Source organism: Penaeus chinensis, chromosome 14, assembly GCF_019202785.1.
Source record: "Penaeus chinensis breed Huanghai No. 1 chromosome 14, ASM1920278v2, whole genome shotgun sequence".
Lineage (NCBI taxonomy): Eukaryota > Metazoa > Arthropoda > Malacostraca > Decapoda > Penaeidae > Penaeus > Penaeus chinensis.
The window spans coordinates 2,206,763-2,223,332 of record NC_061832.1 but is presented as its reverse complement, the minus strand read 5'-3'; the positions used below and the strand labels follow the sequence as shown (position 1 = coordinate 2,223,332).

The following is a 16,570-nucleotide window of genomic DNA, read 5'->3' as shown; positions in this document are numbered from 1 at the left end:
TTGGAGTAAGGTCGCCTGTCAGCAGCGGCGACAGCCAAGACAGTCATGAGAAGAATGACTCGAGGATGAAGTGACCACGTGTTAACTCTTTACGAGAGAAGCACGTTGTAAAGCACATTCCACTTTGGCTTCTTTCTTGTTTCACAAACATTTCTTACTGCACTCAGATTCTATCTACTATTAAGTTAGCATTTAATTGTTGATGCAGCTGTTCTAACTGCAGTAACGAAAACTTTACACAACCTGACTCCACAGTCACCCTTAAGGTGGCATTTACCTTTGAGTTCTTGTTGGTTTGGATGCTGAATGACTTGTCATATATCCAGGGCATCCGCTTGCATCTTGCAGAACTTGCCATACACTAAGAAATGTTATTACTTCATTGGAAAGATTATGATTGTTATACATTCATATTCACTGATTTTATCATAGTAATAGTGTTAGTACGGAGTTGTAATATTTGCACTGCCGTTAAATCGTTGTAAATCGCAAAGGATTTACGTAAACTGCATGGGAATGTTTTGATTATGTTCATGGAAGTTAAATGTCAATTAATTGTATTATTTCCGTTATATATAAATTATTATATAAAATGGGATTTGTTTACATTCGTTCTTATTCGTCTGTAAAACGCCTGTGAATTATACCTTAAACTGTCACCAGTAAACTACGTGAGTAGTACATTTCACCTCCACGTGAAATTTCTACTTGCGTATTTTATCTTAAATCAATTTTATTAGTCTTTACCTTGTGTAAACGATACAATAAAGCCATCTATTGTGTGTAGCCTTTTTATAGTACATGTGGCAGCTGGGGTCAAATGATCACAAAGACAAATATCAATGCATCTTATCCTTATCATCATGGTTGTCACTTATGGTTATTAGCATTTATGTTAATATCATTACCATTATGGGACTTAATACATTACATTCATATTAATAGTAGTATAAAATGTGAGCAGTTTGTTTGTTCGACTTATGTATTTTTCTTACAATTAGTACTTGATCAAGTTCCCTTTATGCTGCAAATCTTTCTACGGCCATTTTGGCATGGATTCTTCAAGATTAGGAGACACCTAAGTGAGCTTCTTCAGGGTCTCCAGCAGATCTTTAATGTTAGGTTTGGCCTCTTGCACTTCGTTCATGACATTCCGTGCATTTTTTTATGGGGCTCAGGTGAGGTGAGGTACCTGGCCACAGGTGAGGAACCTTGCAAGGGTCGTTATCGCACTAAAAATAATCATGTTCATTAATTCTCAAAAGTACTGGCAAAAATTTTAATGTGTTAATGTTATCACTTCCGTTCATAGCATTTTTAGTAGAATTTGCGAACCTCGCCTGCCCGTATTCCCAGTGAAAGAAACCCAAACCATCGGTGCATCGCAGATCGTAGGACAACGCGGAGTTGGGGCGACTTGCGAACTTTAAATCTCCCCTCACCAGCCTGAAAGTGCTTTCATCACTCGTCACTTTCTTCCATCCGCATATCTAGTGCCAGGTACTTTTTTTTCTCTCACTCGTAGCTTTAGTGAATAGAGGTTTCACAATCGCATTGTCGGTGATCTTTCGGAAGGCAGTGCTGGATAGTGTTTATTAACACGTCCTTAAGGAGTTCTGAATGCTTGTTCTTATGTGTGGATGTTAAAATAGATTCAGACATCACCTTAGGCTTGAGCATCGAGTCTGTCCTCGATAAAGTCTTCCTTGGTACACCAGAATCATGATTTCTGTCTTGATACCATGTAAGTCTGTAAGTCTGGTCGGAAATATATATATACATTATACATAACACCCAAATAACTTTGCATATTCTCTGGATGTTATAATTTATTTTTATGAGGAATTATATCCTTTGATATCATACAATAATATGATTTGCATGATTTATTAGAAAATATATTTCATATAAGGATGTAACATAAGTTAGAGTAGTGGTAGCCGAAGTAGTATCTGGGTTTTCTTTTCTATGCCTTCAACCGTACGCGGGTCTTGGAGGGGCGTAGCCACGAGATTCGCGAGACTCGAACGATTCAAATGACTCGAAGGAGTCAGGATAACGAGCCTCTCCTTCATACGAGATTTCGGGCACGAATCCGGAGTCTCCTTGAACGCTGAACCTGACGGTCTGCAGGCGGCCGTCGGGGAGCTGCACGAAGTACGATCCTTGGGTGTCGTCGCCGTCGCGGGCCTCCTGGTGGCCGAAGTTGTTGCGGGAGTCGCTGTGCTGGACCGCCCAGTCGAAGTTGTAGTGGGCGGGGCCGAATTCCTCAGAGGAAAACTGAAACATAAAATATACGTTTATCCCTCTTTGTGCTGCCTTTCAGTAACAGGAAATATACCTTTTTTATCTGAATAATATGGAATGTGGAACATTATCACTGTAATCAAGGGACTCCGATTTTCCTTCTGCTTAACTTGTAATCATATAGAGTGTAGGATTTTTAAAGACAAAAATCTATTTGGCCTATCTACAATTTCCATTTGTAACGGAAATAATAAAATAAGATACTTTAACTTCAGGATGAACTTTAAATACTCCCTCCCCCTCCCAACTGACCTCAGGGGCGGAGTAGGAGTAAGGGCGCCTGTCGGCGGCGGCGACAGCCAAGAGAGTCACGAGAAGGACCTGAGGAGAAATGGCTACTTATTACTGGAGAAGTGGAACTCGGTAAAACGTTTTTCACATATTCATATTTCACAAAAATTATATTTTTATTCGCATCAAATTAAAATCTATATTATTAAGAAAAGTTATTGTTATATTGTCGCTGCTGCATGTTATTGTTTCAAATGCAGTAACGAAAACTTTATACAACCTGATTCCACCCTCAAGGTGGCAGTTACCTTCGAGTTCATGTTGGTGTCGACGCTGAGTACCTTGTGTCAGAGATCCAGCGGATAAACGTACTTATACCCGCTTCTGCAATGACGTCATGCACCCGCCTGTGTGTTACAGAACTTGTCATGCGCATGAAAGTCTCTTACCTCACAAGAAAGATGATCTTGTTTTGAATTTGTTTATTTCAGCTCTTTCTCATGTTATGGGCATTGCTGTTGTAGGAATCATGGTAAATGGTTGCAATAATTACGTTAATGTCAAATTATTACAAACAAATTATATGTATTTTTACTATCATTATTCACATTTTTTTTTTTTTTTTTTTTTATTTGACTAATTTCATTTTTGTTCATTTATCGAAACTTTATAAATTGCTATCATCGTTTTGGACCTCGATTGCTTCATTGCTTATACTATAGTATCATTTTTATCAGGATACTTTTCACCATTGACATTATTATCAATTTTATTAATAGTGTTATTATCATAAGCATTCTCAACATTAAGAATATAGTTATTATCATGATTTTCATTATTATTGTTATCATTCGATAACTATGGTCACCATTATGTTATTTTTATTATCACTATCGCTATCATTATTATAATTGTTGTTCATCATCGTCATTATCATTATCCTTATCAATATCAGTATCATTATCGTTGTTATCATCATCATCATCACCAATATTATTATCATGATTATTTATACCATCATTATTATAACAATTGTAATAGTTGATATAAACCTCATCAACACTGTTATCATTACAACAATGTTATTATTACTATTATTTATTATCATTACAACTATAATATTATTTTTACTATCATTATAACTAAGCATTATTATTACTATCATTATAATCATATATTTGTTATTCATTGCTAATCTTTTTATCATTATTATTATTATTGTTATTATTGTTGTTAATGTTATTATGAATTGATCATAATTATCGTTACTATTATCATTAATATCTGTATCATTATTATTATCACTATCATTATTATTTTCATTATCATCATTATTATTACAATTATTTTCATTATTATTATCATTATTACATATGTTATTGTCGTTATCGTTATCATTATCAGTATCATTATCATCATTATTGTTACAATTATTGTTATTATTATTATTATTATTATTACGACTGTTATTATCATTAGCGGTATTTTGATCACTATTGTCAAGAATATCTTTATTGTCATCATTGTTATAGTCACTGCCATGATTTTCAGTATTATTACAACCGTTTTTGTCGTCTTTGTTTATTGAATGAAGGCAGTAATGGTAATTATAATTGCGATAAAGTAACGATTTCCAGAGATGAGGATAATAATGCTAAATTTTATAATGATTTTCATATTGATAATGATGATAATAATGAGTAATAATGATAATGTTGACAATAATAATAATAATAATAGTAATAATAATGATAATAATAATAATAACAGTAACAATAATAATAATAATCCTTATTGATATCATAATTACTACATTTATCATTATTAGAAAAAGCAACACGGATGCTGAAAATAACAATAATGAGAACGATATTACTACTAATAATAATCATAATACAATAATAACAATAACCGCAGTGATAATTATAATTGTGATTATAATTATAGTAATAGTAAATGCTAATGCTAATGATACTAATATTAATGATTGTGAAAACAGTAATGATGAGTATAATAATGGTGATTATAATGATAATAACTGCAAGAACAATAATAATAACAATGATAATGATAAAAATAATATCAATGATTATGAAAATAATTTAAAAAGTAATGAACATTACAATAATAATGTCAATAAGGAATACGGTAATAGTAACTGACAGTAGAGATAAAAATGAAGATATAATAATAGCAATAACAGTGATGATCTTAATAGTGATGATGATATTAACTTTAATATTGATATCAATATGAATATCAGTAACACTAATAATACAAATGATTGTATCAATAATAATAGCAGCCGTTATACCAATACTAAAATTAATAATGATAATGCCAATAAAGATAATATAAATAATAACAGAAATGTCAGTAATAATAGGATGATATTGATGATAATGAAAATAATGACAATTATAATTGCAATTATTGTTATTGTATTGGTTCTGTCATGATTATCATCATGATTATTATTATAAATGTTGTCATTATCATTATCAAAACAATGGGGATGACAGGAACTATTATTGCTAGTCCACTGGAAGTCAGATTTTCGTTAGTATTAGTTTTTGTTTTGTTAATAGTATTTTTGCCATTCTAATGATCAATATCCTTATCATAATTGTCTTCATAACTATTACTGACATTGGTATTATAATGATTACCAAAACTATTATCATGACCATTATTATCTTATTATTAACATAAACATTACCAATAGTGTTATCATTATCATTGGCGTTAATATCATTAATATTCATATTGTTATATCATCATGATTAATATTTTATTATCATGGTAGCACTATCAATATTCATTATTTCATTATTGATATTATTATTATTATTGTTATAATTATCATTATCATTATCATTATTACCATGACCATTTTTAGTAGTAATAGTATCAATGAGCAATGAATTTCATCATAAGTATCATTGCCCAAATTAACATTACCATTATTACTATTATCATTATCATTGTGTTTACCATTATTTTCATTATAATTATCATAATGATGATAATCGTCCTTATCATTATTGCTACCATTGATGTTAGTGATAGTAATAGCAGTATCTTTATTACTATCTTCATTTTACTATTATTGATATCATTACACTCCATTTGCCTAAATTAATTTTCACAGTGTAATGAATCATAACAGGTAAAATTACATATCATTTAGCTTTATATGCTTGATTTATTCAAAATCAAAGGTAACACTGTATATTGCACGTGTAAAATAAATTATCTGACGAAATGATAGTGATCGATCTGGCAAATGGTTTTCAATCTTTTGCAAATTCTAACCATACACGGGTCTTGGAGGGGCGTAGCCACGAGATTCACGAGACTCGAACGATTCGAAGGAGTCAGGATAACGAGCCTCTCCTTCGTATGAGATTTCGGGGACGAATCCGGAGTCTCCCTGAACGCCGAACCTGACGGTCTGCAGGCGGCCGTCGGGGAGCTGCACGAAGTACGATCCTTGGGTGTCGTCGCCGTCGCGGGCCTCCTGGTGGCCGAAGTTGTTGCCGGAGTCGCTGTGCTGGACCGCCCAGTCGAAGTTGTAGTGGGCGGGGCCGAATTCCTCAGAGGAAAACTGAAAAATAAAATATAACTCTTTGCATTGTCTTTCTCGTGCAGGAAATAAGCATTTTTTTTTTTTTTTTTTTTATATATATAATCTGGATAATACGGAACGTTATCATTATAAACTTGCATTCGTATACAGTGTATGATTTAGTTTTAGACTGGAATCAAAACGCTATTTGGCCTATCTAATTGTAATGGAAATTTTCCATTTGTAATGATAATAATAAAATACAGCTGGTACTTTAACTTCAGGATGCAATTTTCATACATATAGAAAGGGCCCTTTCCTCCAACTGACCTCGGGGGCGGAGTAGGAGTAAGGTCTCCTGTCAGCGGCGGCGACAGCCACGACAGCCACGAGAAGAAGGACCTGAGAAGGAATGGCTACTTATTACTTGAGAAGAGGAACTGTAAACCATATTCACATTTCACAAAAAATATTTAATCCGAATCAGATTGATAGATCTGTTATAAAAAGTTATTATTTTATTATCGTTGCTGCATGTTATTGTATTAATTGTATTAACGTAAACTTTATAGAGCCTGACTCCACAATAACACTCTAGGTTGCAGTTACCTTCGAGTTCATATTGGTGTGGACGCTGATTTACTTGTGTCAGAGTGCCAGCCAATACACGTATTTATACCCGCTTGTGCAATGACGTCATGCACCCGCTTCTTGTATGTTACAGAACTTGTCATGCGCATGAAAGTTTATTACCTCATTGGAAAGATTTGTTTCATATTTGTTTATTATAATTATTAGTCACGTTATTGTCATTATATTGTAACAATCAGGGTAAATAGCTCTGACGAATATTACTTTTAATGTCAATTTACTGCAAAAGTTATTACTTCTATCATTATTCATAGTGTTGGCTTTGTTGCTGTTCAGACTTTCATTTTTGCTCATAGGTCATCACTGCCATTATCATCATGGGCCTTGATTGTTTTATAACTTTCTATAGATGCCATTCTTATCACTATGACTGTCAGTATTGAGGTTATCTGTTTTATTAATAGTGTTATCATTATAATCATTCTCATCATTAAGGATGTTGTTATCATGAATTTCATTGTTATTCTCCTTATTATTCCACCATTATCAGTCATTATTGTTATTCCTATTATCAACATCATTATTGTTATTTTTTTTTATAAGTGTTGCTGTTCATCGTTATCATTATATTTATCAATATTATTATCGTTATCACTATCGTTATCATTATCGTTATTATCCTTATCATTAGTATCGTGATCATTAATAGCATAATCTTGCAATAGTTAATATAACTCATATTATTATTATTATTATTATTATTATTATTATTATTATTACTATTATTGTTGTTATCATTACGATCATTACGACTGTTATCTTTATTATTTTTATCATTTATATCGCTATTATCTAGAATATTTTCATCATCACTGTTATATTTACTGTCATCAGTTCAGTATCATTACAACCATTTTTGTCGTCTATAGATATTTAATGGAGGCAATAATGTTCATAATGATAAAAATTATAATGATTTAGATATCCTTGTTGATAATTGTAATAACAGTGACAATATAACATTGATAATAATAATGATCATACTACTATTACTACTAAAAATAATAACAATAATAGTAATGGTAATAACAACAGTAATGATAATAATAATCATGATTATCATAATTATGATTATAATTAACATTATAAAAAGTTTTTCAATAAAAAAAACAATAACAATTCTAATCATTCTAGTATTACCACTAACAGTATAACAATAATTAAAATTATACTACAACTAATAAGTATAATCATAACTACGATGATGATAATACAAGAAAATTAATAATGACAAGAATAATTACAATTATAGTAATATTAATAGGAAATAATAATAATAGTGAAAATAGCAATAATAACAATAATAATAATACAATAGTGACACTAATGATTAAGATGATGATAATAATGATGGTGATTATAAGGATAATAATGAAAATAATATTAAAAATGAGTAGTAATAATAATATAACAATAATAATAATAATAACAATGATAACATTAACGATGACTGATATAAACACTAATTGCATTAGTCATTGTTTTAGTAATAATAGGAACAACGACAGATACAATATTAAAAGTAATAATGATAGTGATAATAATAATAATAAATAAAAAATGTCAGTAATGATATGATAATGATGATGGTAATGCTAATGATAATTTATGATAGTGAAAAGAATTATAATTATAACTTTCATTTTTGTTATTGTTATTGGTTATGATAATTATGGTTATTATTTTCGTCATTACTATTATTGTTATCAAAATTATGATAATGATAGCAATTACTATTCCACTGGAAATAGATCCTTATTATTTCATTTTGATCATCATTAAGTTATCCTTATAAGCATTATTAGCATTACATTATTAGCATTAACCTTGTCAATACTTATCATTATGATTGACGTTAATATCATTAATTTTCTTATTTCCTTATAATTAATATTTTATCTTTATTATCATCAGCATTACTTTTATTATCATGATCATGATATTATCAATATTAATTATATATTGTTGTTATTATTATTGATGCTGTTGCTATTATCATCGCCATTATCATTTGTATTATTAATAAGAAGTATTTCCATCATTGTCCATAAAACCACTTATTTTTTACCATTATTATTATCAATATTATCATGATGATGGTGATGATAGTTTTCATTATCATATTTACTATCATTACCACTAGTGGTAGTAGTAGCAATAGTAGTACTACTCTCATGTTACTATATCATCATACTCCGTTTGTTTAAATGCATTTTCACAATGTAGTGAACAGGTATCATATATCAGTTTGCATTATATGCTTGATTTATTCAAAATCAAAGATAACATAGTATATTGCACATCATGTAAAATAAATTATCTGAGGAAATGGTGGTGACCGATATAACAATTGGTTCTCAATTTAACCATACACGGGTCTTGGAGGAGCATAGCCACGAGATTCACGGGACTCGAATGACTCGAACGATTCGAACGATTCGAAGGAGTCAGGATAACGAGCCTCTCCTTCATACGAGATTTCGGGCACGAATCCGGAGTCTCCTTGAACGCTGAACCTGACGGTCTGCAGGCGGCCGTCGGGGAGCTGCACGAAGTACGATCCTTGGGTGTCGTCGCCGTCGCGGGCCTCCTGGTGGCCGAAGTTGTTGCGGGAGTCGCTGTGCTGGACCGCCCAGTCGAAGTTGTAGTGGGCGGGGCCGAATTCCTCGGAAGAAAACTAAAAAAAAAAAAAATGCATATTATATCACTATTTGCAATGTTTTCCTTACTTTTTGCACTGATATTGTAGCCATTTTGCGTATTGTAAATTTGAATGGAACAACGAATAAGAATGATTTCCTCAGTAGAAGTATTGAAAAGTTGGATTCTTAGCGATCTTACTACGTCTGCTTCTACAGTGACAACCCGTCAATTCATCCCTTGTTTATGTTTTCTGTTCTAAAACCTTAGTATTGACTGTTGAATATTACACAAAAATACCACAATCAGAAATTTTCATTTGTGCTTTAACCGCAGTTTAAGCTTTTAAGGCAAAGATGAAAGAGTAGTCTTCATCCCACTGACCTCGGGAGCGGAGTAGGAGTAGGGGCGCCTGTCAGCGGCCGCGACAGCCACGAGAGTCACGAGAAGAAGGACCTGAGGAGGAGGTGGCCACATGTTAATGTACAAGAGGATTATTGTAGAGCATTTCCCAAAATAAGTTGTGTTTTATGATGAATCTATCCATACTTGAATTGAGGCGTTACTGTCGTTACTATTCTCATTACCCATTATGTTACATTATTATATCAATGTTTCGATTAAGTATCAGTATAATAATTACCTTTGAGTTCATGTTGGTGTGGACGCTGTACAACTTGTGTCAGATATCCAGTGAATGACCGTACTTATACCCACGTGCAGTTGACGTCATGCTTCAACTTTTTGCATGCTGTGGGACTTGCCATGCACATGGGCAGACCGCCCTTGCTTGTTCACGGTTGCCCCTCCCTGGAGTTGCAACACCCTTGTCGCGGTTATCCTACGGTCATGTTGCAGCAACTTTATGATCTGGAATCCGGTCGGCAGATCGTGAACTCTTGCGTCTTCCGATGAAAGTATCGCTGCGCAAAACGGAAAAGCGACTCTAAGATGTAAATACTGCAACACGAGTCAGTATTGGGATTTTATGCTGAGGCATAGGATATCTTCACAGAGGAATAATAAACATGTGTTTTGAAGATATGGAGTGTAAAACATAAATTAAATTTACTATCTTCAGACAGGAACAATAAGCATTTTTTTAAGGTATGAAGTGTAAACTATAAATGGATAAATTTAATATTTGCAAAGAGGAATAAAGTACAAGTTTTTGAAGCTACGAATTGTAAAACAAATGAATAAAAGCAGGACGCTTGAGTTTAATGTATAATAACAAAGACAAAGAAATGTGTAGCATGGAAGTGAGAGATGCAAAGTGTTGCACTTTCAAGTGTGTATATAGATGCGCGTATGCATTTATGTATATTTGTGTACACACATACAGTATGCATTTATGTGTATAAATGTAATTTTACACACACACACAGATATATATATATATATATGTGTGTGTGTGTGTGTGTGTGTGTGTGTGTGTGTGTGTGTGTGTGTGTGTTTTATATATGCACATTTATCTGTCTACTTTACAATCATAAACACGTATATGTGAGCCTAATATATACAATAAATGCTTGCGTAGTGCATGTATTTTCAGGTACCCTTACACATCATCTCCGTCTGCATTCAACCCTGAATATTCTCTATCTCTCGCCAGCCGCTTCTCCTGCGAGTCCGTAATTACAGAGCATCAAGGATTCCTATCGGCTTCTTATCAGCTCATATCGGCCGTCTTGACTGACTCCCCGATCCTTTACTGCCAAGCGTGTCAGGGTGAAGAAGAGACGACGTGTTTGTTTGTTCTGACTCAATATGACCGGTTGAGGGAACCTGTTTGCAGTTCGGTGCCCCTGCGAGCTGACTCCTTTTGGTAATTTTGGACTTGGATTTGTGTCTCTTTCTTCATTTCTCCCTCTCTATCTTTGCTTGTCTGTCTGGCTTTCTCGCTCTCGCTCTTTTCTCTCTCTCTCTCTCTCTCTCTCTCTCTCTCTCTCTCTCTCTCTCTCTCTCTCTCTCTCTCTCTCTCTCTCTCTCTCTCTCCCTCTCTCTTCCCCTCTTTCTCACTCTCCCCTCCCCTCTCTTTCGCTCTCAGTTGATCATCACATACTTGTTTTTGTTAAGCAAAGCCAGTAACCTACAGCCTCTGCCTCTAAAGCTGAACAAAAATAAACATTAACAAGCTGAAGGACAATGAATACGTTTTTTTTTTTTAATGAACTTAAATCGTTGTTTACTCAACGCCGACCAACGTACTCTGAGTGATGAGCGCAAGATGCTAGACGTAACTTCTGATATTTCAAAAGATTGTTGTTGGAAGAGCTCGTACGTTTGTATGATTTTTTCTAACTTCGGCTTCTTGTCCTCGCCATCCCCACTTGATGTCACAGTTTCCCAAGAAATGTGTAGTGACAAGAGTGACCTTACTATTTTGATTTCTTTGACCTTCCTCAAGACAGGCAACGCGCCTCTTCAGCAAAGTCGATATTTTCCACTTTTTTCTTTCATAAATTTCGGACCACAATCAAGGATAGTATGGGGGAAAAAAAGATGTTTACTTGTAAATATGAACATTGCGGAAGTGGGGTAGGTGCAAGTACGATAGTTTTTCATCAATAGTTTTTGTTTTGTTTTTTACTTTTGATTTTTTCATGTATTTATAGTTTGTTAGTGAATACTACAGCACCCTTAAAGGGAAACCCGCTATTATGAAACATCCACTATGTGATAAACCAAGTAAGGATTATGAGGGCTGTAGGATTGTACCTGGAAGAAAAAGAAAAAGTATCGCAGCAACAGTTCATTACTAAGAGCTAAATGTCAGTGCCTTTTATCTCGCTAAGATTAGTAGGGCGTTTAACTTTTAAAATCAACCTCGCGGCCAAATTAAAACGAGAAATTAATATACTCTCTCTCTCTATCTATCTCATACACACGCGCGCGCGCGCGTGCGGGACACCTAATACACTAAGATATAGATAGAGGGAAAGAAAGAGTGAGATAGGAGCGAGACAGAAAGAGATGTGGAAAGAAGATATAGAGAAAAGCGAGAAGGGTGAAATTTCATGGCATGTTATCATTGTATATAAGAAAAAAATAAACATATATGGAAGGAAATTTGTTTCGGTCGATCTAACAAGCCATAAAAGGGTGATTCCAACTTCGATCTAAACGTTGAAGAGAAGCGATATTTATTATACAACTGTAAGCATGAGACTAATAAGGTGAATGATGGGGCAGAATCCCGAAGGGCGTGCCGTGACCGTCCTGGTTTTAAACATTGTAATTAAGTTAAACGAGCTCGTTGCCTGCAAGCGCGTAGTTATTCCATCGGCATCGGCAACAAAATCGAATTGTCTGCATTGTCTTTCTCCTCAGAGAGTATTTCCTTCAAGGAGGGAGAAAGAGGCGTGCCCATATTGCAGATTCTTGCAAATGTTCCCCTTTGTTCAAAAGGATCACATGCAGTTACAACGTCCTGATGGAGGTGATTGAAAACGAGCGGGTGCAAGAGCATGATTTTGGAAAGAAAACTTGTATGTGATGCGTTTCGATTTTATCTTCATCGGAGAGTAATCGAAACGTGTCAGATACTTCTACTTCGCTTGGAATATGTTAATTCTCATTCATACCTTCTTAGACTCTTTACAGCGAATGTAAATCAACATTATTTTGCTCGCAATAACTGTGGAATATATTCATTCATCGCCTCTTCCACATTCTTCACAATAAACGCTTTTCATCATGATTCTGCTCACATCGACGGGGAATATTCTCATTCTCAGTCATACCTTCTTCCACGTCTTTCACAAGGGACGTTATTCGACATGCTTTTCTTCACATTAACAGGAGCGGGTATGAGGTGTCTAATTACCTTTCTCGGAGTTTCCCCCTTGCGTCAGTCCTTCGTTCACACTGTTTTCCCTGACGTAAAGTCTCCCTGACCTTTCCCTGGAGCGGGCCGGGAACTTGTTTATAGAGAGGGATTTGATGGAATGCGCGACCCTGTGTTATGTGGCAACTCCAGGTGTCCAGGTGACCCAGTTGCATCACCGAGGGAAGGCTGCGCGTTTTGAAATGGGTCTTCGGAAGCGGGGGCGTCCGGACTGACTGCCGCGAGGGAATATGGGACACTGGGGCTGAATTACGTGTTGATAATTTGTGTTGGTTTATGTTTATTTTAATCTGTTCGGAAATTAGTAGTAGACGATTTAATAAGTTTACTCCATCTCTCTCTTCTCGACGATTCTCTTCATCTGCGCGGAAACCACTCTAGGAGGAACGCCCCCGCGCCCCTTGGGTGGTGTTTGTGAAGATACGCCTCAAAGAAGAGGTATATTACTTAGGGGAGCTGATATGTGTGTGTGTGTGTGTGTGTGTGTGTGTGTGTGTGTGTGTGTGTGTGTGTGTGTGTGTGTGTGTGTGTGTGTGTGTGTGTGTGTGCATATAAATGTATATTCCCGTTGGAAATTCATCTCATAAAGCATCCTTGAACAATTTGCTCTAAAAAATCTTCCCAGATATATGTAAAGAAGTTAAACACACAAAGAATGATGAAAACCGATTTGTTGACCATCAGACTGATGCATGGACCTGATCAGGCCTGGTTTCGAGGTTGCCTCGGCTGGATATTAATAGTGCGTTTGAGAACGTGGCTGGCTCTGCTATCTGTTTGTAAGGAGAAATTCCCCCAGCATCCAGACCAGTGGGAGAGAAGGCAAAAACAGCCTTCTCTACATAGTTCAGTGGAGAAGGTGCTGGGGAATCAGAGCCGGAGACGTTGCTGGAGCAAGAGCTGTCGGGAGAGATTTCTTTCACTCTCTTACAAGGACTGTCTCTGTGAAACTGGAATCTATTTCATCAGGGAGAACGATTCTTGTTGGTTATTCGAACTTTGCCAGTTTTTTTTTTTTTTTTTTTCATTTTGAAACGAAATAAAGAAGGATAGAAATACACATGCACGCACCCATACACGCGCGTATATGCATACATATGTACACACACATACGCTCGCTTTCCCGCGCCCACACGCACAATAGATAAATAAATGCTGAAGTAAAACAAAATAATCAAACCCACTCCCTCGGTTCACAGACTTCACTAAAGTCGCTCCTCAACATCTATATATTTGTGTGTGATTTATGCTTTCATGTTTGCCTAACAGTACTAATTAACTGTATTATGAATTTATTCCTTCGACTAGACATAAAAAATATCGTTTTGCTTGTTTGTTTTTCTATAAGAAGGCGACGGGGCATTTGTGTCCTGCTGCCGATTTCCAATGCGTCTTTTCTGCCGGACATTAACAGCATCACTTTCAAATTGCGTTTATCATTGGAAAGCGGAAGAAGAGGAAACAGAAATGTGAAATGTTAAGGATGTTTTAATGAGCTATGAGATATATATATTTTTTATGACCTTAGATCAGAACTATCCAGATATGTAGGACCTATATATATTTACACACATGGATATATCTATCCATATATCAATCAATCTATCCATCTATTGGTATATATGTCTCTAATTACTGCTATACATATTTATCTACCAATCTATCTACTTACATCTATATCTATCTATCTACCTACATCTATATCTATCTGTCTATCTATCAATCAATCTATTTATTCATACAGTGGGCAACAGTGGTCATGAAGTTGGATTCTCACTCTAATGAAAGGCTTCTATCCCGGTAGATACATTTTTATGGTATAAATCCATGCATCAGCGGCAGTGTCAGTGGTTGGACCACTCTGCTTCAGAATATCTTTATCGATTAACTTCTTGCACTAAGATAGACATTGCAAAAGAAAAGAAAAGACAAAACACACACACACGCACACGCACAGGCACACGCACACACACACACACATATATACATGTATATGTGTGTATATATGCGAGTGCGTGTGCGTGTGCGTGTGCGCGTGTGTGTGTGTGTGTGTGTGTGTATGTGTATGTATGTATGTATGTGTGTGCATGTGCATGAGCGTGTGCGTGTGCTTTTGTGTGTGTGTGTGTGTGTGTGTGTGTGTGTGTGTGTGTGTGTGTGAGTGCGTGTGTTTGTGTGCGTGTGTATGTATATAAACATATATATTGGTGCAGTAATCCACTGACCTCTCAATTTTCTATTATTCGCTTGGTACAAATGATTGCTTATCTTCGTTTATCATAGCAAGATCCGCATATCGTTTCATATGATACGAAAAACCTTAAGGTAAGAAACATAGCCATTCTAAACTTGGTTGCTTAGGTGTTGGGCTGCCCTTCACTAACCTCATACAACACTGAAAACCCTTCTACTACAACCCCTAAACAGAGTGCTCCCTTAGACACACGAGAACCAGTACACAAAAATGAATGAATTGCTAAATCCGCTTTTTTTCATTTTTATGTAGGAGTGACCCATTCGCCCCGGATTTATGTTCTGCCCCTGTAGTTTTTTATGTATTTTGTTACATACAGATGGCTCCACGTGTGCTCAGCCGGCAAGGAGTCTATAAGTAGGCCCTAGTTACTGATCCTGATTTCCCCATTCCTTGAACTGGCAGGAAAATTAATATCATTGCTATCGATACTGTTATTATTGTTATTGATGTTATGATTATTAATTTGTCATTAAAATATTTTAGACAATGAAATGATACAAAAGACCTTTTCTTAAAGTGAAAGAAAAGGGTAAACAGGTGAGATAGGTAGTTTCTAATAACTGGATATTTGGTGATTAAGAACTTGTAGAGCCATTTATGTGTAAATACAATAAATAAACGTGCATTACAGTGGGCATGGCATGTATTCTTGCCACATGGGGCGAATGGATTAATATTCCTATATAATGAAACCTTAAAAAATAATACAAGTAAGATTACATTGCAGTCCTCAGACGCGGTACTGTTCGGATGTTAAGACAACCGCTGCTTTCTCCTAACATGTCAATGAAGATCCTGATAGCACCGCCGCCTGATACTCGAATGAAGGTAAAGGGGAATATCAATGTTTAATGTTCTTGTTATTTATATTGTCACTACTGTTTTTTTTTTTTATCAATATTTTTCATATTACTGTTATTATTATCATTGTTATGATTATTATCCTCATAATCAACATCACCATTATTATTATTAGTAGTAGTAGTAGTAGTAGTAGTATCATCATCATCATCATCATCATTATCAATATCATCAGAAGAAGCAGTAGTATCGTTATCACTACTGT

The 16,570-nt window shown here is 35.0% G+C and overlaps 3 protein-coding genes across 3 annotated transcripts; all 3 read right to left on the bottom strand.

Moving 5' to 3' along the window:
• Positions 1-1,811: 1,811 nt before the first annotated feature.
• Positions 1,812-2,869, bottom strand: LOC125032248 (pro-resilin-like). The gene is made up of 3 exons (XM_047623342.1): positions 2,847-2,869; positions 2,560-2,628; positions 1,812-2,280 (listed from the first exon to the last, which is right to left on the bottom strand). The coding sequence occupies exons 1-3, from the start codon at positions 2,856-2,858 to the stop codon at positions 1,975-1,977; spliced, it is 387 nt and encodes a 128-aa protein (XP_047479298.1). The 5' UTR covers positions 2,859-2,869; the 3' UTR covers positions 1,812-1,974.
• Positions 2,870-5,723: 2,854 nt separating this feature from the next.
• Positions 5,724-6,738, bottom strand: LOC125032257 (pro-resilin-like). The gene is made up of 3 exons (XM_047623353.1): positions 6,716-6,738; positions 6,437-6,508; positions 5,724-6,145 (listed from the first exon to the last, which is right to left on the bottom strand). Exons 1-3 carry the CDS (start codon positions 6,725-6,727, stop codon positions 5,849-5,851), a joined length of 381 nt encoding a protein of 126 aa, XP_047479309.1. The 5' UTR covers positions 6,728-6,738; the 3' UTR covers positions 5,724-5,848.
• A 2,266-nt stretch (positions 6,739-9,004) lies between these two features.
• LOC125032225 (pro-resilin-like) lies at positions 9,005-10,109 on the bottom strand. Its single transcript, XM_047623315.1, has 3 exons — positions 10,041-10,109; positions 9,782-9,853; positions 9,005-9,434 (listed from the first exon to the last, which is right to left on the bottom strand). Exons 1-3 carry the CDS (start codon positions 10,050-10,052, stop codon positions 9,120-9,122), a joined length of 399 nt encoding a protein of 132 aa, XP_047479271.1. The 5' UTR covers positions 10,053-10,109; the 3' UTR covers positions 9,005-9,119.
• Between the last annotated feature and the right edge of the window lie 6,461 nt (positions 10,110-16,570).